Source organism: Lepus europaeus, chromosome 11 (assembly GCF_033115175.1).
Source record: "Lepus europaeus isolate LE1 chromosome 11, mLepTim1.pri, whole genome shotgun sequence".
In the NCBI taxonomy this organism is placed as follows: Eukaryota; Metazoa; Chordata; class Mammalia; order Lagomorpha; family Leporidae; genus Lepus; species Lepus europaeus.
Window position 1 is genome coordinate 60,753,945 of NC_084837.1, and position 22,044 is coordinate 60,775,988.

At 51.2% G+C, this 22,044-nt stretch overlaps 1 protein-coding gene across 1 annotated transcript in view; it reads right to left on the reverse strand.

Annotated features, from left to right (window-relative positions):
• Nucleotides 1–13,595, reverse strand: part of RASGRP1 (RAS guanyl releasing protein 1) — a 74,129-nt gene extending 60,534 nt beyond the window's left edge. The window contains exons 1-2 of the mRNA XM_062205601.1: nt 13,561–13,595; nt 9,179–9,366 (exon numbers count right to left, since the gene is read on the reverse strand). Coding sequence (XP_062061585.1) covers nt 9,179–9,366; nt 13,561–13,595 — 223 coding nt within the window. The remainder of the gene's footprint in view (nt 1–9,178; nt 9,367–13,560) is intronic.
• Between the last annotated feature and the right edge of the window lie 8,449 nt (nt 13,596–22,044).

Below are 22,044 nucleotides of genomic sequence, written 5' to 3' on the forward strand. Positions count from 1 at the left end.
TTAATCCTGGAAGATTTTGAGAGTGCATTAAATACACAAACTCAGAGCACAAACTTCAATTCCAGGACAAGAACCGTAGAGTTTTCATTTTTAACTCCCAATGTCATTTCCTGAAGAAAACTCAGCCTCACTAATATTCGATTTCCTTATCTTTAAGGCACACGCTTCCCTTTTTTTTTTTTTTTTAAGACTTTATTTATTTGAGAGGTAGAGTTACAGACAGTGAGAGGGAGAGACAGAGAGAAAGGTCTTCCATCCGCTGGTTCACTCCCCAAATGGCTGCAAAGCCAGAGCTGAGCAGATCAGGAGCCAGGAGCTTCTTCCATGGGTGCAGGGGCCCAAACACTTGGGCCATCTTCCACTAATTTCCCAGGCCACAGCAGAGAGCTGGATCAGAAGAGGAACAGCTGGGAGTAGAACTGGTGCCCATATGGGATGCCAGCACCACAGGGGGAGGATTAACCTACTGCGCCATGGCGCCGGCCCCAGTTCCTTTTCTTTGAAGAACCCATGAAGATTTTGTTTTATAAGATACATAGGTGAAAGCAGCAGAATTATGGTAAAACTATTACTTTGTCCTCATTCAAGGATAGCAAATAAAATTCCCCATTTTCAGGCTTCACTACCATCTCAACACTTGGCTGTGTGAGCACGCTCTGTCGCTGGAAGACAGGAGCGAACTGGTACATGTTTAACAACGGGCTCTCCAGGGGAGGGAGTGAGGAGGAAGCCTCACAAGTAGCTGCCTCCAGAGGTATTCATACACCCAGCACAGGCCATGCCAAGCTCCTGGCACGACTTCTCTGAACGAGGAGCTGGGAAGGGGTGCACGGTAGCATCTCTTCACCTACTGTAGGTATAGCAGACAGAACTCAAAAGCAACAAGACAATGTGGTGCGGTATTAGGAAGTGATGATATCTGAGCATTTCTCACCTTGGTTTTCAACATATTTAATTTTTCAAGGATTTATTTATGTATTTGAAAATCAGAGTTTCAAAGAAAGAGAGAGAGAGAGAGAGAGAGAGAGAGAGAGAGAGAATCTTCCATCTGCTGGTTCACTCCCCAGATGGCTACAGCAGCCAGCAGTGGGCCAGCTTGAAGCCAGAGCCAAAAGCTTCTTCCAGGTCTCCCATGTGAATGTCATGGGTCCAAACACTTGGGCCATCTTCCATTGCTTTTCCCACGCCATTAGCAGGGAGCTAGATCAGAAGTAGAGCAGCCAGGACATGGACTGGCACCCATCTGGGGTACTGGCATTGTAGATGGTAGCTACCCAATATATATTTAATTTTTGATGATGGTTATGTTTAAAAGTAGCTTGCAAAATTCGTCAAAATTCAAGAATATGTTCTTGGGAGCTAGTGCAAGCCACTCCAAACCTGGCTAGAGATAATGAAATGAAACTTCTATTCTCACATTTTTCTCTCTCTACGAAGAAACAAAAATAAGACATACACTCACCCCCCTACTCCCTCTAGGTGTCTTCTGCAAATGACACATTACTTTTGACTCTCTCACACTGGATTTATACCTTATGCAGGATCAGGTGCAAATTAAAACACAGGGCCAGCTGGTGCGGTGGCTCACTAGGCTAATCCTCTGCCTGCAGCACTGGCACACTGGGTTCTAGTCCCAGTTGGGGCACAGGTTCTGTCCCAGTTGCCCCTCTTCCAGGCCAGCTCTCTGCTATGGCCCGGGAGTGCAGTGGAGGATGGCCCAAGTGCTTGGGTCCTGCACCCGCATGGGCGAAGCTCCTGGCTTCGGATGGGTGCAGCGCCGGCCGTAGTAACCATTTGGGGGGTGAACCAATGGAAAAATGAAGACCTTTCTCTCTGTCTCTCTCTCTCTCTCACTGTCTAACTCTGCCTGTCAAAAACAAAACAAACACAGGGCCCCTTGTTCAATGATCATTGTGTCTCAAACTGTGACAGCATTCAACCAGGGCCAAGCCCTGTGCGTCCTCACAGGCGACACATGCGTGAAGCTAGCCGTGTCTACACTCTTGTTCTTGTCCTGCCAGCCACTCTAAGGCAACTCACCTAGGTAACAGCCCAAAATCACCGCCACCACAGAGCAAAGGACACCATCCAGCAGTTGTAACCACTTCAGGCTGGGGGTAGCACCTGCACTTCAAATGACCTCCGGGGTCTCAGGGTCAATCACTGCTATTTCTATCAATTATCAAACAGACTAGGTTTGCCTATGCTGGGTCCTAATGTATTTTCACCACGGACTTAACTTTCATGTCAACACATCATTTTACAAGGCCCACTGGCAAAACACTGGGATGAGTATTGGCGGAGGGTGGGGGGGACACCTCTCTAATTCCTTTCTAGCTTTGCCACGATGTAGAGACCTCGGACCCAGGAGGATGGACCTCCATTAGGGAGCACGGCCTTAGGACACCACTGGAAACTGTTCTGAGCATTGCATAAAGGTGGAAACGGACGCTACGACTGTTGACTTCGAGTGCAAAGAAACAGATTGTAGTGCAACAGACATCCACCTTCTGTTCGTTTCCATGGCCACAAGCCAGGCTGAACGCTCTGCAGGGAGTTCACTGCAGTTGAGAAGAGACAGAAATGCAGGATAATCTGAGAGAAGTGGATGCAAACTGGCTCCTGGGCAGGACTGCTCTCCCTATAGATCCGACAGGATTACCTTCTCTAAAACACGGTGGGGAGCCCTTTTTCTGCCCAGAGCCATTTGGATATTTCTGTTAACATTCCTGAGCCATGCAAAATCATCAATTTCAGCATCAGCCTGCTATGGATTCGTTGACTTCAAGCCCTTCCTGCAGCTGCCTTGGCAAGGCCAGTCCACGTGAACTCCCAGGCCTTGTGTGGTCCGTGACCTGGATGGTCCCAGCCCCCGCAGCAGCCCCCACACGCTGCTCCAGCTCACAGAGTTGAAAAACCCAGGTGCTCCATTGCTTCTGCAGCATTCTGCGCCCGTCAGGTGTCCCTAGAGAGCCTGCGGCATTGCCGTCTGCCGGAGGCCCAGCAAGCCGCTGGCCGACAGGCTGACACTACTCTGCATCGCTCCACGGGCCCCTCCACCACCATCGTGACTGTGGGCTCAATGCAAAAGTCAGGGTGACCAGGAGGAGTCCGCACACTGAACCCACTCCCCGCCAATGAGTGCTCATGGTACCGCTGGAGGGTCTCTGGCACCGTGAGCCTCAAGGCTCGTTTGCTCTCTCTCGCTTGCTCTCTCTCTCTCTCTCTCATGCATTAAAAGTCATATCTTGGGGTGCATTTACTGAACAAAACTTCCCGGAGTTCTTGAGACATTTTAAGCCTTTTACGACTGCCTCAGCTCTCCACTGCAGAAGGAGATGTGCTATAAACAGTGCCACAAAGGAGAGCAGAGAAGAGCAAATGGATCTCCCGTCTCCTCCCTCCTCGGGCCCGGCAGCCACGCTAACTCCCACTCACCAGAGGGCAGATGCACCTGCCTGGGGCCCCAGCTGAAGCCAGCTGTCAAAGCTCGCAGCACAGGGCTCCGCAGGTCACAGCATCCTCTTTATTTAACACTAACTCCCTCCACAGGACCAAGAGCAGCCGGGCCTGCGAGCTGCTCCGATGGGGGTGCCCCAACGACCATCCTTTCCGTGGGAAATCTTGTGCTATGGCTCCCAGTGACTGGCGCTCCACCAGGGAGGCTGCCAGGATAGCTCCTGCCCAAAGGGCCGATTGTCAGCAGCGGGTAAGGCTGCTGCCTCCTTCCTGGCACCACCTGACTTTGGGCCTTGGAGTTGCGTGTTCCTAGAACTAAGCACCCACTGCTGTAAGGCCCCTGAGTCTGTTCTTGTGCTCCTGTTGCCTCTGGGCACCTTGCTTGCTTGCCCTCACAGACTTGAAGTTGCTCAGTGCTGAGAACCACCCAGGTCTCCCTCTGCCATGGTTCCAACAAGCATGCTGGCCTTCCCTGGACCTGAGTTTAGGAACAGGTATATTTACCCCTAATGAACTTTAGCATCCCAACTGTTCTGTGATGGGGAAAACACCCCCATGGGTTTGGGGGGTATTTCAAGCTTTAGAGGTCTTTCGGCAGCACTCATACAATACACACGGTCATTTGTTCACTTGGCTCGAGAGAGAATTTCAGGCAGACACCTGGCACAGAGACAGGGTAAATAACTATTTCTAACAATGAAGGGGGTTACATTTCTAATCTGGGGAGACCCAGCCTGCAGAAGGAAGGGCACGGGAGGCAGGCCTGTCGTGAGTGCATGCAGGTCTCCTGCGCGCAGGAGAGCCTGTGTGAGGACAGAGACCTGTGCTTGCTCCAGCTCAGGTTGCAGGTGGCTGCTAGGGGCAGTTGAGGGAGAACATGAGCAGCGTGGCTTCTGTTTAGTCCGGCGGCCTGAGGCAAGTTGTTTCAATTCTCAGAGGCTCGGTTTACTTTCCTGTTTGTCCAGTGCAGATAAGAACACCCAACCTGTCTATTTCAGACTTATCCTACTGAAGAAAACCAATACGTATGAAATTCCAAGGCAAAAAATTAGCAACAGTCCATAAGTACAGGGTGCTGGGATGTCTTTCCCTCTGCACTGACGGGTACAATGAGACACTGGGTCTCCACCTGCATCCCACCTGGGGGCAAGAGGGATGCTTGTGGAGCTGCTTTCCGGGGCACCTGCTGCCTGTTCCTTCTGAAGCCACTGGACATTGTCTGGCACTGAGAGAGGGCAGGCAAAGAACACTTCGAATTCTGACCTTTGAAGCGTTCCATCTGGTCCCCAGGGCTGGCAGTCCCTTTACAGTGTGAAAAACCTTTGGAAAGCCCAGAAGATCTCATAGGTCTTCCCTACCACTGGGACAGATGGTGCGATTCACATGTGTTTGACATAAAGGTACCAGGTTGTGACGAGCCGCCTCATTAGCTTAGCTGAAGAGTGGATCAGCCAGCAGCGCTGCTCTCAGAACGTTAAGCATGACCTCCGATTAAAACAGGAAGTGGGAGTGCGCTCCTTCACGGTGAGAGCAATGAACTAGGACTCAAGACTCAAGTTTCTTTTTTTTTTTTTTTCCTTTGGCAGGCAGAGTGGACAGTGAGAGAGAGACAGAGAGAAAGGTCTTCCTTTTGCTGTTGTTTCACCCTCCAATGGCCGCCACGGCCAGCGCACCACACTGATCCGAAGCCAGGAGCTTCTCCTGGTCTCCCATGGGGTGCAGGGCCCAAGCACTTGGGCCATCCTCCACTGCACTCCCTGGCCACGGCAGAGAGCTGGCCTGGAAGAGGGGCAACCGGGACGGAATCCGGCGCCCCGACCAGGACTAGAACCCGGTGTGCCTGCGCCGCAAGGCGGAGGATTAGCCTAGTGAGCCACGGCGCTGGCCAAGACTCAAGTTTCTACCCACTGAGCTGTAACCCCGCGTGCGGCACTGACAGGCTTGCCAGAGAGCGTCTAGTGCATCTGGGACTTGTGGGTGCAGCTCCCCACCCTGCAAAGCACTGTCCTAACGCCTTCTTCCAAGATCAGCGTGGGTGGCAACCAGAGGTTAATAATGTTAAAAGATGGCCATCCGCAGGACTCCTGCATGTCCACGATGCTCTCCACAGTATGCAGACTAATACCTACACATGCGAAGCCCACTATTGCCAGAAAAGCCCGCTGTTTCTTTTCTCCTGCAAGTCAAGCACCCTCTCCAGAACTGTCCGACAGATGATGATGAAAGCACTCTGTTCACGCTGTCCAGCAACGGCTAGCCTCTCGTGGCCGCTGAGCACAGCGAGCAGGGCTGGCGGGGCATGGGATTAAATTTTACACTTGCCATAACTTTCATTCATTGAAGTGTATATAAAAACAGCCATATGTGGCTACTCTACTGGACAGTACAGCTCCAGCCAATCCAAACCTCCTTCAGGCCTCTGCATGGTGAGGTGGAAAAGCCAGTAGAAAGTAGTTTAACTAGTTAATTAGTCTATACCTTCAGTACAGTCTTTTCCTTTTTTTTTTTTTTTCCCAAGTTGATGGGAGGAGTAGCTAATATCAAGTCTGGGGGCTGCTGCTGTGGCGTAGTGGGTAAAGTGGATGCCTGAGGCACTGACATCCCATATGGGTGCCAGTTTGAGTCCCGGCTGCTCCACTTCTGACTACCTGTGCCTGGGAAAGAAGCAAAAGATGGCCTGAGCACTTGGGCCTCTGCACTCATGTGGGAGACCTGGAAGAAGCTTCTGGCTCCTGGCTGCAGTCTGGCCCAGCTTGGGCCATTGTGGCTATTTGGGGAGTGAACCAGCAGATGGAAGACCTCTCTCTCTCTGCCTCTCTGTAAATCTGCCTTTCAAATAAATAAATAAATCTCTTAAAAAAAATGAGAAGACATCTAAACTCACTAACAAAAAGAAAGCTGATTATATTATTCTTTTTCTTAAAAAGATTTATTTGGAAGGCAGAGTTTTAGAGAGGAATAGAAAGAGAAAGATCTTCCATTCACTGGTTTACTTCCCAAATGCCATAACAGCCAGGGCTGGGCTAGGCCAGAGCCAGGAACTCCACCTGGGTCTCCCATGCAGGTGACAAGGGCCTGAGACTTGGGCCATCTTCCCCTGCTTTCTCAGGTGCATAACAGGGAGCTGGATCGGAAGTGGAGTAGCCAGGACTCGAACCTGCACTCATGTGGGATAAGCACCACAGGAGGTGGCTTGAGCTGCTGCACCATAATGCCGGTCCGGTCCCTAAATGGCAATATCTAAAGCAACACTTTTCTAGAGACATCTGGGAAAATGATGAGCAAGGGGAGAGTCAAGTGGAGCATTAGCCCCTCTCTGTGTGTCCTCGGATCACCTCAGCAGGATCCTCCCGAAGCACCAGCACACAGTGGCTGTGAGTTGTTCTTTGTCTTAAGGTCTCCTGCTGCTCCGGGACCCACCCACTCCGCAGCACAGTCACCCCAGGCACAGGCTAACCGATCGTCAAAGGAAAGAGTCACACAGGAGAGCAAGAGCAGGGTTCCAATCCCAGACAGAAGGTGCTGTCTCCCATTCCCTTCGGGCACTGTGTGTCTTTTCTCCTTTGCCTCCTCCTTGAGAATTCTGTGAGAGGACACTCCACACTACACAATACACACAACCCTGAGATCTTACCTTCCTGCAGGATTCCCCCGGCCCAAGAAAAAACGAGAACAAATGGAGGCTGTTCTCCTTGATCTGCGCCCTCACCCACTCCGGACGTCTCAGCGTCTACACGGTATGAAGAACTTACTTCTTACCTTCCCTGCACACCCTCATCTATCACCACCCTGTGCTTTGCACACATGTTTTCGCCAACAGTGCATTCTTCAGGTATTGCAATTTCCACTGGGACACATGGATTCTCCTGGTGCACTGGCCAGCACAGTGTCAGATGCCATTAGGAGTTTAATCAGTGCTTCTTGGTAGTGGATAAAAGACCATTAGATGCAATGGGATTTTCAGGCTTTTTTTTTGGTTCAACATATTGCAGACAAGAAATGTAGCACTGCTCTTGTAGGATTTGTTCAGGGTAGTGGATTAGGCTTGGTGATTGTGGGGAAGGACTTCAGTACATACTTTTCTTGCTGAAAAACAGTCTTCAGCTCAGCCCTAGTTGTATGATTAGCACAGGAGGAAGGGAAGGTGTGATAAACACATTTCAGGTCCGGGTTTTCTCAAGAGTTAAAACAGAAACTACAAATCCTTTTGCTGACCCAGTCGCAGTGTTCTGCGATGGCTGGGAAATGCGACTACCACAAACAGGGTCAGGAACCTCGCTGTTTACTCAGGCTGGGAAGCAGGTGCACAAGACGACCGTGACGAACTAAGTGTTCCTCACCGGCCCGGCTGCTCTGGCCTCCACCGGCTTCCAGCTCATCTCCCTGTGTGTATACCCTTGAAGGCTGTTTTGAAACCGAAAGCCTTCCATTCTGCTCCCACTTTAGTCCTTAACAAAAGATTAGAGTGCAAATAGGGGAAATTTAATACTAAGCTAGTAATCTCTCTCTTCTCCAAGTTAAAAAGTCTACAACAAACAGCACTTCAGAGCAACGATTCTCAAAGAGGGCTTCCTGTATCAGCTGCAGCAGCATCACCTGGGAACTTGGCAGAAATGCAAACCCTTGGGCCCCGCCTCCCAGATCTATCAAGCAGAACCTTTGGGGTGGGGCCTGGTAATCTGTATTATGGGGTGGGGGACCTTTGTGTGATTTGATGCACTAGCATTTGAGAACCATTGCTTTAAACCAATGTTGAAATGGCTTGAACTAGTCAACGTACTAAAGCGCACGAATAAGTATCCCTAAGACTGGAAGTCTTTCCCATTCCTAAAACCAAGCACCCAATACATCCAGCACTGAACCGTCCCGAGGCTGAGATATAAGAGAGCTCTTAAGACCTGGGGTCTCACTAGGCCTCCTGCAGGCCACAGGGCCTTGGATGGGCTGGTGGTGCCTTTGAGCTGAGCCAGAGGCTCATCTGCAACACAGCGAGAGGAGAAACACACAGGGGGACACAGGACACACGATGCTGGAAATCCTTGAACTCAAAGTTTCTTTGCAATTTTTTTTTTTTGAGAGGAGCATGTATTTTGTAATTTTCAACCATTTCACAAATAACAATCAAAAGACAGACGGTGCTGATGAAATGAAAGAAAAATCATTTCAGATATTCGCTTATCAGCTGCACCCGCTGACCTAGTGAGTGTAGACAATTCACACGCATATTTCGCAGCTCCTCACCCCTTCAGCAAAAGGCTTACTAACCGGCATCCTCTAGTCATGAGCATTCTTGCTCTCCTCCTCCACCCCAACCACCCGCTACATTGTAAGGGGCTTTACTGAAACTTTGATGTGAAGACTTTCACATTTCTGTTTGATACCAGCGTCCACTCCCATAGCACTATCTTTACAAAGCCACAAGAACACAAGGACAGAAAAGTGTCCAAGCACCAGACACACAGCATCATTTTCTGATCTTTTTCGTCACAACACAAACCTCCAGCCTAAGAAAAAGGGAAACGCACACTCCGCTCAGAACTTTTCTCACTTTAAATTGCACCTCTCATCACGACCTATTACACCCACATCATCATGTGCCATGAGCAGTGCAGACTGCCTCCAACAGCTCAAAAGCTCACAAGCTATTTTTAAAGCACTTTTTAAGGAAGAACAAAGTAATGTGGCAGTTTTTAGGTATGCAGGCAATTAGCCAACTCACCAAAAGATTGAATGCAGCTGTCAATGAGATCGTCCAGGCTGGCTCCTTTGGCTAAGTGTCCCAGAGAAACCATCATTCGGAACTGGGTGATCTGGGCCAGGCTGGGATGGGAAGGGAGAGGGCTGCTGGCTGGCGGCTTCGCCTCTAGTCTCGCTTTCGGGCCAGCTCTGCAGCCATGGGAAGGTTTCCTGGGGAAAGAGAGAAGGTAGTGAGGGCCAGCGGAGCCGCAGCTCCCCACTCCAAAGGCAGACTGGAGAGGAAAGGAGCGCAGATAAGACAATTAATCCCGGGAGCTGGGCTGATGGAAGGCATACCCCTCCCACTTGGCCAATGCACCAAACGGACTGGTTGTCTGTTAAAGAGACATCTCCCCAGCAAATGACAAGGTGAGATTGCAGGCTTGCCTGTCGGGCTTCAACCTGGCGTTCCGATTGCTCGGTCCTGCTGTCTCCTGGTTCCCCAAGAGGAGAAGCAGAGGAGGGGGTGTGTGTTGGCAGTCCTTAGCTTCTAGCAATAACTTTTTATTTTAGCTGCCAGGCCACCGACTTAAAATCTTGAGAACTATTTCAGTTGGTCTCATCTTTAACTAAATTCACTCATTTTGAGCAAGACCAGACATTCCACAGAAGGTCAGGCAGCCTTGGAAGTATCTTCAAGGACCTTGGGAACGAAGTCAAAGACTCAAGAGCCATATTCACAGAGTGCGGTTTAGGTTAAGCTGGGGGTGTTTAGAGTTTAACTTAGTCCTGCCTTTCTTACACATCTCGGTTGCTTTTCAGGTCCTGTTTTTCATTCTCCATACTGCAGGTAAGTCATAATGAGTAATTTTATCACTAAATGGCATTCTATCAAGTCCTTACTTGGCTCCTTAACAATCAAAAAAGCAAGCAAAGCTATGAGAACTCTGTTCCAGAATTAAATGTAAAAGGACAAGTTTGGATCTAGAAAAGGCTTTGGAGCCCAGGGGGTCTTTACCACTCACGCTTAGCTTTATCTTTGGTCAGGATCTCACTGGTACAAGTCACTTTGCAAAATGACTCCTGAAGGTTAAGTATTTCATTTTCTTCCCTATTAAAACAAGCACATGCACATACACACCGATACATATCTACATCTCTGAAGGCTTCACACTGATGGATGCTGTTGCTGGTACCTGCTTGGAACAGACAGTTTCATTCTCCTCTCCCTACTGTGGCTTTGGCGATTTAAAAATTTACTACCAAAGAAGGGGAGGGGGGAGAAAATATACTCTATATGCATATGTTAGCTATTCACTACACAGTGTGATAAACAGAATGTCATCCATTGATCAGTTGAATGCTTAGTCTCTGAACAAGACATTGTGGACAGGCCCGAGGGGAGCATAGTGAGAGTCTTATGGAAGTACTTTGTCAGCTATAAAACATGCTCACTATACATCTGCTGTTATTATAGAAAGGCAATCCAGAAGTTTCTTAACAGAAAAAAAAAAAAAACAACAAGTTAAAGGGCCAGACACTGGGGACATGTGGGTTTTGGGAAATCAGACTGCTAAAACCCAAGTTTCCTGAATTATGGGCCACTCGGCACATAGCCATTCTCAGGCAGGGAGCAGCTCCTGGGTTTCCGTTTCTAACGCCTTCCAGGGCGCTGGCCTGTAGCGGCCCCTGAGCTCTGCTCCAGCCTGGGGTAGGACCAATGAAATCCAACCAACAACCGTCATTGGGCCTCTGTGAATGCAAGGCAGTGATTTCTGGAAGATCAAGCTGATAGCCCAAGACTCAGCCAGGTTTCCGGCCCTCACGAGATCTCTGCCCAGGCCCTGGGATAGCCCCACGATCAGATCAACATCTGAGAACCAAAGAGGAATGGCCACCATGAATTGAGCGCCCATGTTACAGCAGGCCACGTGCTGGGCACTGGCATCGTCTTCGAAGCCTGCAGCCCGGAAAGCCATGGTCTCCATTCCATGATGCTGAAATGAGCTCAAAGAGGCTCAATGACACAGTCAAGGCTGCACAACTCCTGTGCATCCGATCTGGGACTGTCCCCAGCGCCTTTCTGGCTTGATTCCTTTAATAAGCATTTACTATACCTAGAACTGGGCACAGCAAGTAGAGTCCCACACAGAGGATAAAAGGTCAGCTCCACTGAAAACCCAAGTCACCCCTCAGCAGCACAGCAACCACACCTCCTGCAGGTCACCAGGACTGCTGTGGGGACCCCAGGGCCCCCCAGAGTCCTCGGGCTCACCTTCCAAACCCTCTCCTCGAGCTGGGCAGACCAGGCTTGGAAGGGCAACCTGCCTGGCTGCTGGGAAAGAGGCCAGAAGCCAGCCTCCTGTGCCCTAGCCCTCGGTGGGCCACCTTGTCCACCTGCACACATGGGGGCCGCCTGGCCAGAGCTGCAGGTTCCTCAGCTCTCCGCCCTAGCTGCCGCTTTCTCAGCAGTAAGCTCTCCATTCAAGACAGAGCAACGTTATTCCTAGTACGAGTTTCTGTTTCTCTCAAGTTTTCCATGACCCTTCTCCCTAGACCCTGCAGAAGAGGTGACAACTCATAGAAGCTGCATCTGCAGACAGAACTCTTCCTGTGGGGGCTGGGGACACGGCTGGAGGTCAAAAAGAAAAAGAAAAGAGAAAAGCATTTTCTCTCTTGGCTGGTGGTATCCACCATTCAAGGCCCTGAGCCGTCCCTCTCCTGGAGTCTAGCCGTGCCGCTTAGTGTCACCAGAAAGAGGACCCGCCTTGGTGTAAAAGGCAGAGGCAGACGCTTTTACCAGAACCAGGAGGGCTGAGGTAGATCAGGTATTAAGGACAAACTTGAGTATTCAGGGTAGAACAACAGAAAGAAGAGAGCGATAAAGACGCAGGCTAGGGAATACAGAGGCCACAGAGACTCAGCAGGCTTGGGCACGAGAATCGGAGAAGAGAAAATTTTAAAAAACCTAACTGCCCCCTATGAAGTCTACGAAGACGGGCATTATTTGGTCCATAGCCTAGGAAACTGGGCTCTTACTGCGCAGCCTCTTGACTGGTGTCTGAAATTGCTCTCTCTTCCATGACACCGTGGTAGACAAAGATTTTAAAAATGCTTACAGGCGGATCTGAGGGTGTTTTCACAACCCAAAGGAGAAAAGACATCTACGTCTGAAAAGGCCAATTTTCAAGGGATAGGAACCAAATCCTTCCTGGCTGGCCTCTCTTCTTGTGAATTAAAAACAAACAAAAAAACCAAAACCAAAAGCCTCGAGAGAAATGCATTCACTTGAAACGTCCCCGGAGCCTACAACGTGGCCAGACTCCGTGGGTTTGCAGACAGCTAAACCCGAGCGGACTGCGGGGAGAGCCTCGCTCTGCAGGCACAGGTGCCGGAGGCCAAGGCCCTGCTTCAGGCTGAGCTGGCGAACGGCCGCTTCCACAGCTGTCTCTGCTACGGACGGCGACTTTTATTGGCATCTAGTGAGGATTCCTTCCAGTCTCCTCCTCTCCGCCACTCTCCGCATAGCGCACTCACTCTAGTGCAAAGCACAGGACATGGCTCGGGGTGGGGGGTGGGGGTGAGCGGCAGGGAGGCGCAGCACCCAAGCCTCCTGCCTCTACCGGGTATGGCTGGGCAGGCCGGGTACTGGTAGGTCACATCAGCCTAGGAGAACCGGGAGACGAGCGAGCCGCAGGCCGCGGCCAGGCGGCTGCCTAGGCGCTCGCCTGCTTCTGGTCCTTTGCGGACAAACTCAAAGTTGCCTGCTCCCTCCCCGCCGGTTTCTCCTGCTGAGACCCTCCGAAAACATCTCTCCAGATTCACAGTGGGGTAGGGGGAGGGAGGAGCGCAGGTTCCCACTCAGAAGGTTCTACAGTTCGCTGACCCACGGCTCCGGAAACTTCGCTGGGGCAAGGGGATCAAGTGGGGCCACCTGCCCTTGATCGCCGCTAGCGGGGTCGGCCGTCCGGGCAAGGCCGGGAGAGCGCGCCAGGTGGCGCTGCCGGGGCCCGGCACGCGCGCGCGCGTAGCAGGTGCAGGGGGCACGGAAAGTCGGCGAGCGGGAGCCCTGGGGGGCATGGCGGGCGGGTCTGGGAGAGGAGGTCGGCGAGCGGGCGCGGGTAGGTGAAGGGCTGGGATCTTGCAACTCTGAGTCCAGCCAAGCGACCTGTGCCGCGCCGTCTCCACGGCCCCAGCGCTCTCCGCCACCCCCCTTCAGACGCGTCCGCCCCTCGAGCGCTTCTCGCCCGACTTCAGCCGAGACCCGGCTCCCGCCGACCCCCACCCCGGGCCAGCGACTTCCCTCCTGGCAGGAGCTCCGTCAGCCGCCGCCAGGGCAGCACGGAGCGGATGGCAGGGGGCCGCCCGCGCAGTCGCCCCTACCCAGGCGCTCCGAGGGCCGCCACCGCCGCCGCGCGTACTCACCGCGGAGCCTCTCTCGCCTTGCCCAGCGTGCCCATGGCCACGGCTCGCGCTCCAAGAGCCGGTCACCTGGCGCGGCGGGACGGGCTCGGCGGGGTGCGGCGCATCGGGCCTCTCCCACGGGCCCTCGCCGCCCCCGGCCGCCGCTCTCCGAGCCGGGCGAGCCCGAGCGAGCGAGGCGCACCCGCAGGCACAAACTTTGTGCGAGCGCGCCCCCTCCGCGCGCGCGCTCCCTGGCCGGGCGCACCACCTGACGGGCGCCGACGCTGCGGCTGGGGGAAGCGCCGGGCGCCCTGCAGCTCCGCGCCCGCACCTGCCCCCTCGCTGCGCGGCGCCCACAGCGGCGCCTCCTGCAGCTCTCTCCTCCCCCTGCCTGCCGCCGAGCTCTCCCCGCCAAGGGTTCAGTCCTGCCCGAGGAGCCGGAGAGGGGTGGCTCCCCTGATCCCACCAAGCCGTGGGCTGAGAAAACGGGCCTCACCTCGGGGCCCTGGTGGGACCCGCTCGCGCCCGCAGGCCCCTCTCGCAGTTAGCCATCAGAGCGCGGGGTCGTGGTCGGGGTAAGGAAATCAGGCACTATGTGGAGTTGCCTTAACCTGTGCATTTGGCTTTCCCGTGGCAGTGAGCAAAACTGGGCTGAAGAGGCGTGCGGGGAGCCTTGACGGCGGGCGGCGGGGGTGGAGGTGCGCCCGGAGGCCCGATGCACATCGGGAGGCAGATGCCTGGCACCTGAGGGCAGAGGAGGAGGGGTAGGGGTTGTGGGGACAGCTCGCTACCAGTGTGGGGGCGCCCGGCAGACCTGGAGGCGAGCGGAGGCCTGCCCTGCCTCCGTGGTCCGAGCGAGGGTGGTGATAACCTGACTGCGTGGTGCTAAGTGTTCCGTCTGTGTCATCTCATTGAACTCCATGCTCCCCAAGACAAAGATGTCGCTGTGGAAGAGATGAGAACATTACGGTTTATGGAATTAGATGCCTCACATCACACAAGTGGTAAACAGCAGAGACACGTATGACTTGGGCAGCTCCTGACTCCGTGTAATCACTGGAGGACCGTCCTAATTATAACACTCATTATCGCCATCGCTCAGCTCCTGGCTCTAGCCGCGGAAGCCTACCGTGGCCTCGCCAGCCAGTCTGTTTCACTTAGGTGTTTCCTCATTCGCCACCTTGTCCTAAACAGAGACTTGAGGATAACTTACAATAATACATAACCCGCAAAAGGAAATGTGTGAAATGAAAAAAAAAAAAGCACACAAAATGGAACCCCCTCCTTTGGGGGGACCCAGTGAAGTCCACTACACTTGCTATAAATGGGAACCAAAATTTGTCTCCTGGTTTCCTAGCAGTAGAATTCCAAGGGGAGTCCTTGTCGAAAAATTTAGTTAGTATCACATGCAAGACTAACAGAGACTACTCACAAGAAAATCCACTCTGATAGCAGGAGAGTTTCTCCAGCATATCTTCATGGACACTGGGCAGTATAAACAGCCACGGTCATGGTCACAGCCACATAGAGGGAAGAAGCAGGTGTGTATTTGATAAATATTAAACAATGACACTCTTCCCCGCTCATGGGCTCTGAGGCACAAAAAGTTTCAGGACTACCTATTACAGCCCCTTCCTTGGGGACACCTAAAACCACCAGCCCTGTGGGTGCACGGGGATGGTGAAGACTCCTATTTGTATCCCTGTCCAACGAGTTCCCAACTCTCCTAAGTCTGCAGTCTTTGTAGAGGAGACCTCTAATTACCGGGTGAACAATTACCTTCCCCTGAGCTCCCCACCCCAGAGTCTCAAAGCTAATAGACTACTTCCAAAAGTTCATGGAGGATGGGGTGGAAAGATGAGCTGATTTCTAGGGCAGGCACTGAGGTACAGCAGGTTAAGCTGCCACTTGGAACACCTGCATCCCATAGCAGAGGGCAAGGGATGGAGTTTTGCTTCTGCTTCTGATCCAGTTTCCTGCTAATGCGCATCTTGGGAGGAAGCAGAGGGTGGCTCCAGTACTTGGGTCCCTGCCACCCGGGTGGGAGACCCTGATGGAGCTCCTGGCTCCCGGCTTCAATCTGGCCCAGTCCTGGCTGTTCTGAGAATGTGGGGAGTGAAACAACACAGGGAAGACCTTTCTATCTCTTTTTTCCTTCTCTGTGTCACTCTGTCTTTTGAATAAACTAAAAAATAATAAGCGTTTTTTAAAAGTTACGTTTATTTTGGTGCAAAAATTTTTGAAATCCATGCAAAGATTTTTTTATGTGTGTTTTCCATGAACTTTTTGAAGACATCTCATATGAATGGATTTCAAGCCAAAAAAAAAAAAAAATTCCCTTTTAATTCCATTTTCCAGGAACATGTTAAAGTGTACTCGGGTTACACTTTATATTGTCAGACAGTATCCACCACCCCTTCCTGTGCTCTGTAACTAATCTATACATTATTTGAGGTCAAGATCAGGTCTGCTCCCTTTGCTTCCACAGAACACCTCCTTTGGGCACTACCCTTGGAACATTACCAATAAAGTGCTGTTGATTTGATTTCACAACGTGGAAAATGGTGACTTCAAAGAAGAAAAATTAGATCTTTCCAGATTACTTCTAGAGACAGTGTACAAGTTTTCCTTTTAAGTCCCCTGTTGACAGCAGTAGATAAGCCTGCTGGCATGTACCCTGTAGCTCTTGTGGGATCTCCTTGGGGTTATCTGCGGCCTCCGCATGTCCCTTTTTCTTTACCCTTGATAATAGAGACCCTTGTGTTCCATTCACTGCAAGAGTCCTTGGACAGCGCAGGCCTTGAATTTGACAGGGGAATAGTCCAGACTTCTACTGTACATGAATATGTATACATGTCACATATGTAAATATACATTTATATAAGTACTTAATATAGTGATGTGTAAGTGTGTGTCTTGGTATGCAAACAGGCAGTATATATACATAATAGTAAACAAGCAGACACACCTATACATCTGTTTATAAGTTTATAAGTAGAAGAAAATGAGGTTATTAATTCATTAAGAAGTGAGTCTTGGGGCCAGCACCGTGGCTCACTTGGTTAATCCTCTGCCTGTGGCGCTGGCATCCCATATGGGCACTGGGTTCTAGTCCCAGCTGCCCGTCTTCCAGTTCAGCTCTCTGCTGTGGCCTGGGAGGGCAGTGGAGGATGGCCCAAGTGCTTGGGCCCTGCACCCGCATGGGAGACCAGGAAGAAGCACTTGGCTCCTGGCTTCCAACTGGCGCAGCGCTGGCCGTAGCGGCCATTTGGGGAATGAACCAATGGAAGGAAGACCTTTCTCTCTGTCTCTCTCTCTCACTGTGTGTAACTCTACCTATGGCTGAAGAGTCCATGAGAGTATTTTAGGCATGGAAAGCCAAGACACTCTGGAAAAAAAAAAAAAAAAGACCTAAATGGCTCTGTGTCTGGGTCCACCTGAACTCTGGTGAAGCTTCTGGCTGCTCCTGCCTGAGCAATCAGTCATTCCTGAGCAGCTACAAAATCAGAAGGGGGCTGGCTGTCTTCCTTTGCCACGCGCTGTTTCCCAAGTACCTCTGATCTCAACAATAACATTCTCTTGTTTCCTTTTTTTTTTTTTAAAGGCATTTATTTGAGAGGCAGAGTTACAGAGAGAGGGAGAGACAGGGAGAGATTTTCCATCTGCTTGGATCATTCCCCAAATGCCTGCAACCAGGAGCTCAGAATACCATTCAGGTCAAGCACTCCAGCAGGGGTGGCAGGGGTTCAAGCACTCCAGCCACCTTCCACTGCTTTCCTCGCACATTAGCATGGAGCTGGCTTGGAAGAGGAGCAGCTGGGACTTGAACCGGCACTCGATTGGATGCCAGTGTCACGACAGTGGCTTAACCCACTGCACCGCAATTGCAGTCCCAGTTCTTTTCTTGTACCATTATCTTATCCTCTCTTCTGTTTGCCTCCTTCCTTCCTTCCTTCCTTCCTTCCTTCCTTCCTTCCTTCCTCCCTCCCTCCCTCCCTCCTTTCCTTCCTTCTTTCCTCCCTCCCTTCCTTCCTTCCTTCCTTCCTTCCTTCCTTCCTTCCTTCCTTCTTATAGAGAGAGGCAACTCCTAAGTCTTGGTTCACTCCCCAAATACCCACAAGAGATGGAGAGGCTGAAGCCAGGAACTCAATTCAGGTCTCTCACATGGGTAGTTCAACTACTTGAGCCATCAACACTGCTTCCTATGGTCTACATTAGCAGGAAATTGGAATTAGGAGCCAGAGCTAGGAATTGAACCTGGGTACTCAGATGTGGGCTGTGAGCCTCCTAACCAGCATCCTAACTGTTAAGCCAAATGCCCACCCCTGCTTCTCCTTCCTTTTTTTTTTTTAAAGTTTATTTATTTATTCAAGAGGCAGAGTTACACAGAGAAAGAGAGAGAGATCTTCCATCTGCTGGTTCACTCACCAGATGGCTGCAACAGCTGGAGCTAGGCTGATCCAAAGCCAGGAGCCAGGAGCCAGGAGCTTCTTCCTGGTCTCCAACATTGGTGCAGGGACCCAAGGACTTGGGCCATCCTCTGGTGTTTTCCAGTCTATTAACAGGGAGCTAGATAGCAACTGGAACAGCTGAGACAAAAAAACAGCACCCATATGGGATGTCAGTGCCACAAGCAGAGGCTTACCCTACTATGTGACAGTGCCAGCCCCTCTCCTTCCTTTATATAGATAGTCAGGGGCCAGTTCTGTGGTATAACTGGTAAAGTTGCAGCCTATAGTGCCAGCATCCCATATGGGCATTGGTTTGAGTCCTGGTTGCTTCACTTCCAATCCGGCTCTCTGCCATGGCATGGGAAAGCAGTAAGAGATGGCCCAAGTCCTTGGGTCCCTGCACCTGCATGAGAGATCTAGAATAAGCTCCTGGCTTCTGGCTTTGATCTGCCCAGCTCCAGCTGTTGCGGCCATCTGGGGAGTGAACCATTGGATGGAAGACCTCTCTCTCTCTTCCTCTGCCTCTCTAACTCTGCCTTTGAAATAAATAAATAAATAAATAAATAAATAAATAAATAAATCTTTTTTAAAAAAATAGATGACAGTGTCTCTGTAGCAGCTGGTTGGGGACCATCAAGACTTCCTCTGCCCACCCATTAATTGAAGTAATTTCTTTGGTATCTTTGTCATTATTTCTTTTCTCAATCAAGGGCTTTTAATAATGTCCATAGACATTTCAACAGGATTTGTGGTGATAGGGTTGCTATATGTGAGGTCTCTGACATTATGTCCGAACGTTTGCATATTTTTTTCTGGGGGAAAGATACTTAGTTTTCATCAGATTTCCTAAATGATCCATTACTCAAATTAGGTGTTTTCATCTCCTCCCACAGCTTCAACAGGGCACACGTGACTTGCCAGTCTGAATATCCATCCTCAACGCCTACCATCCAGACATACCGTCCCACCTGCTACCTCTCTTCCTTGTCCCCTATGGTTGCCTCTCCTGTAACACCACATGGGGGGCTGGGCCCCTGGTCCGGTCTAAGAGCCTTGGGACTAGTCTTCCTGATTATAGCACCTCCTTTTCTCGGACCCTTCTGTCACGTGACTTCCACAGTTACCTGACCTGATTGCATCATTTCTCTGCATTCAGGCCGCTGAGAAATCCCCAGGAGCCTACAGAATAACGTGCAAGCTCCTTCACATTGTGCACCTTTGCCAGTGGACCTCGCCTATCCAACCACATCCTCCCTGGCCTCCCAGGCACCAGACCTCTCCGGCTGTACCGTGGTTACTCCCGGCAATGGTTAGCCCTTCTGTGCCCTTTCAAGCCTGGATATTTTCGCTTTGTGCTTCCTTCTGCTTCCCATCTCTTTACTTGGGAAAACACACCACGGCAGTCAAACCAAGTTCATCTAAACCACCCACAGGGCACACAAGGCTGAGGGTTTCAAATGGGCCTCTCAGAATTGACCTGATGACTGGGTGTAGTCGGAGAGCCAGCTGGCTACCATAACCTCCACTGCCTAGCCTAACATTTACTCATCCATCCGGGATCTGTTTTACTGGATGTCTCCTTGGTGTGAGATGCTGTTCCTCCACTCGGAATCTGGTAGAAGACAGGCAAGACGCTCATTCGCACGAGCGCATCCATCTAGCGGCAGCAACTATGTCAACAAACAAGCACGTAATAAACATGCCAGGAACTGCCACTTCAGAGCGGGAGTCCCCAGGTGGTGCCCCAGCTGAGGCTTCTACATGGACCTGTCAAGACAGAGCTACCACCTTTAGCTCTACCCAGTTTCCAGGGAAAGGAGACAAGGAGAGTGAAAAGGGGGAGGGGTGTGGCCCCATCGGGCTCTCTGGCTGAGCGCTGCTCCTCTTCCTGAGATGGGGAGAAGTGGCCTCCTTATTTTCATTATTGTGGCTGGCTGTCCTCACAACAGTGCACTAAACACACGCAAACTCCGCTGTGGCTCAGCTTGGCCCCAGGCTGCGAGAAGTGGCTTCTCTTGCCCTCGTGCCTTTAGATGTGGGGCTGTGGTCGCAGTCTTGCTTGTTCCTTCGTCCTCGGCGCCTTCTCTGAGAGTGTGTCTGCAGACTCTTCTGAACAGTGCTTTCTCTCCCTGAAGCACCCCCAGGGTTCTCCAAGGGGAATTTTAGGAATGTCGTACAAGTTGTGTTTTGAACTGGATCAGCCTCAACATAGACTCTGGGTGCAAAACTCCCATCCTTGTTTTGAGCCAAAGGATGCTGCCTTCCTCTGTGACGCCCTTTCCCCGAACACCCCAAAGTCACAGTTACTGATATTACAGAGCCCAGATATTCATTCGCATTGGCCTGAATAGGCCCTCGAAATCTGGGCAAGTTCGCTCTTACTGTTGTTTTTAAGGGTGCTAACTCAACAACAGCAAAGAAGAACCTGACCGTGTTATCCCCTGGCTTTTCCTTGTGAAAGGGAAATTCTTGGATGGCTTTGAGCAGAGGAGAGGAGGGATCGGATTTCTTCTCTATCAGGGTCCCTCAGGCCGCAGAGAGGGAAGGGTGGGAGGTTCTGGGAAGAAGGGGTCCTCAAAGCCCGGTCTGCCAGCTCTGTGGCTCTCCAACTGCTGTGAACATTACTGCCAGGAAGGAAGCCGTCCAGCACCACGACCCAGCCAGAAGCACCTTTGTGCTTGCTGTAAAACTCAAACACAGCTGCAGAGAACAACATCTACCCTCCCCTGGGCTTCATTTTGACCTTTCAAATGTGTTCTTTTTCCATGGCATTTACACAGAGCTCGGTGGGTAAGTGCTTGGGCCATTCGAAGTGCCTGGTTCAAGTCCCGGACCTCCAATTCCAATCCAGCTTCCTGCTGATGTGCACCCAGGGTGGCAGCAGGTAAAGGCTCAAGTGCTTGTGTCCCTGCCACCCCTGTGGGAGACCCGGGTGGAGTTCCGTGTGCTTGGCTGCAGCACGGCCCAGCCCTGGCTGTTGTGGACATTTGCAGAGTAAACCAGTAGATGGAAGATTTCTCTCCTTTTCTGTCTCTCTGCTTTTCAAATAAACAAGATATTAAAATGAAAAAAATTTTCAAAAAGGCTGGTCAGAACCCACCAAATGGATCCATTATTGGACTTCGATCATAGTTGACCAAATATCGGTTCATGATTACTACTCTATGGTAACACCAGATGTTGATCATTAATTCTGGAAAAGGGAACGGTGTGGCTCTGAGTAGGGGGACTCTTACTTTTTATTGTTCCCCCTTTTATGGTTTTTATTTTTGCTTTATTTGCAAACCTCTGTTCCAAGGATAAATGCTCTTTTGAATCCTTCTGGCACAGAACTTCTTGCTTTCTGATGCTGACCTGAATGAGTTCAAAAACGAGTAGCTGGCGCCAGCAAAGGTCAGTTGGAGGTGAACCTCCTTCCTCCGAGTTTATCAAACAGTATCTTTTCCCCCCAAATGTCTGCATGGCAGAAAGGCAGGGTGGTTAAATGTGTAAGCTTTGGTGCTAGATTGAGTTTGAACCTCACCCCTAATGCTTCTTGGTAATGTGACTCCAAACACATGAACACATTCTCTAAGCCTGTTTGTAAAAGTGGGTGCAAACGAGGCCTATCTCATAGATCTTCACCAATGATTCTACAGCCTGACCTAGGCCTGCATGCAGCATGCACTGAAGACAGTGTTTTGGGTGCATCCTCTGTGCCAGGTGCTGGGCCACCAGCCTGCTTGTGTCAGTAGCCTCCTTACGTGCCACTCAGTCACACCCAAGGGGCCACTCCCCAGGTCTTGGTTGGTGAGGGGCCTGCTTCTCCAGGAAAGGGAGGTCTAGGCAGAGATGCAAGGGTGAGACGCAGAGCCAGCTGCACAGCAGCGGGGCAGAGGGAAGGAGGTGTGTGGTGGACAGGACTGTGCACAGGTGAGGATGAGCAGAGCGGAGAGTTCTGCTGAACCACAGCACTCAGGAACTTACCCAGATTCCCCCACCCACGACGTCCAAGGTTCTCAAGTCTGACTTAGTCCTACTGTGTTCATAGAGTCTAAGAGGTTTCACTCCTTGA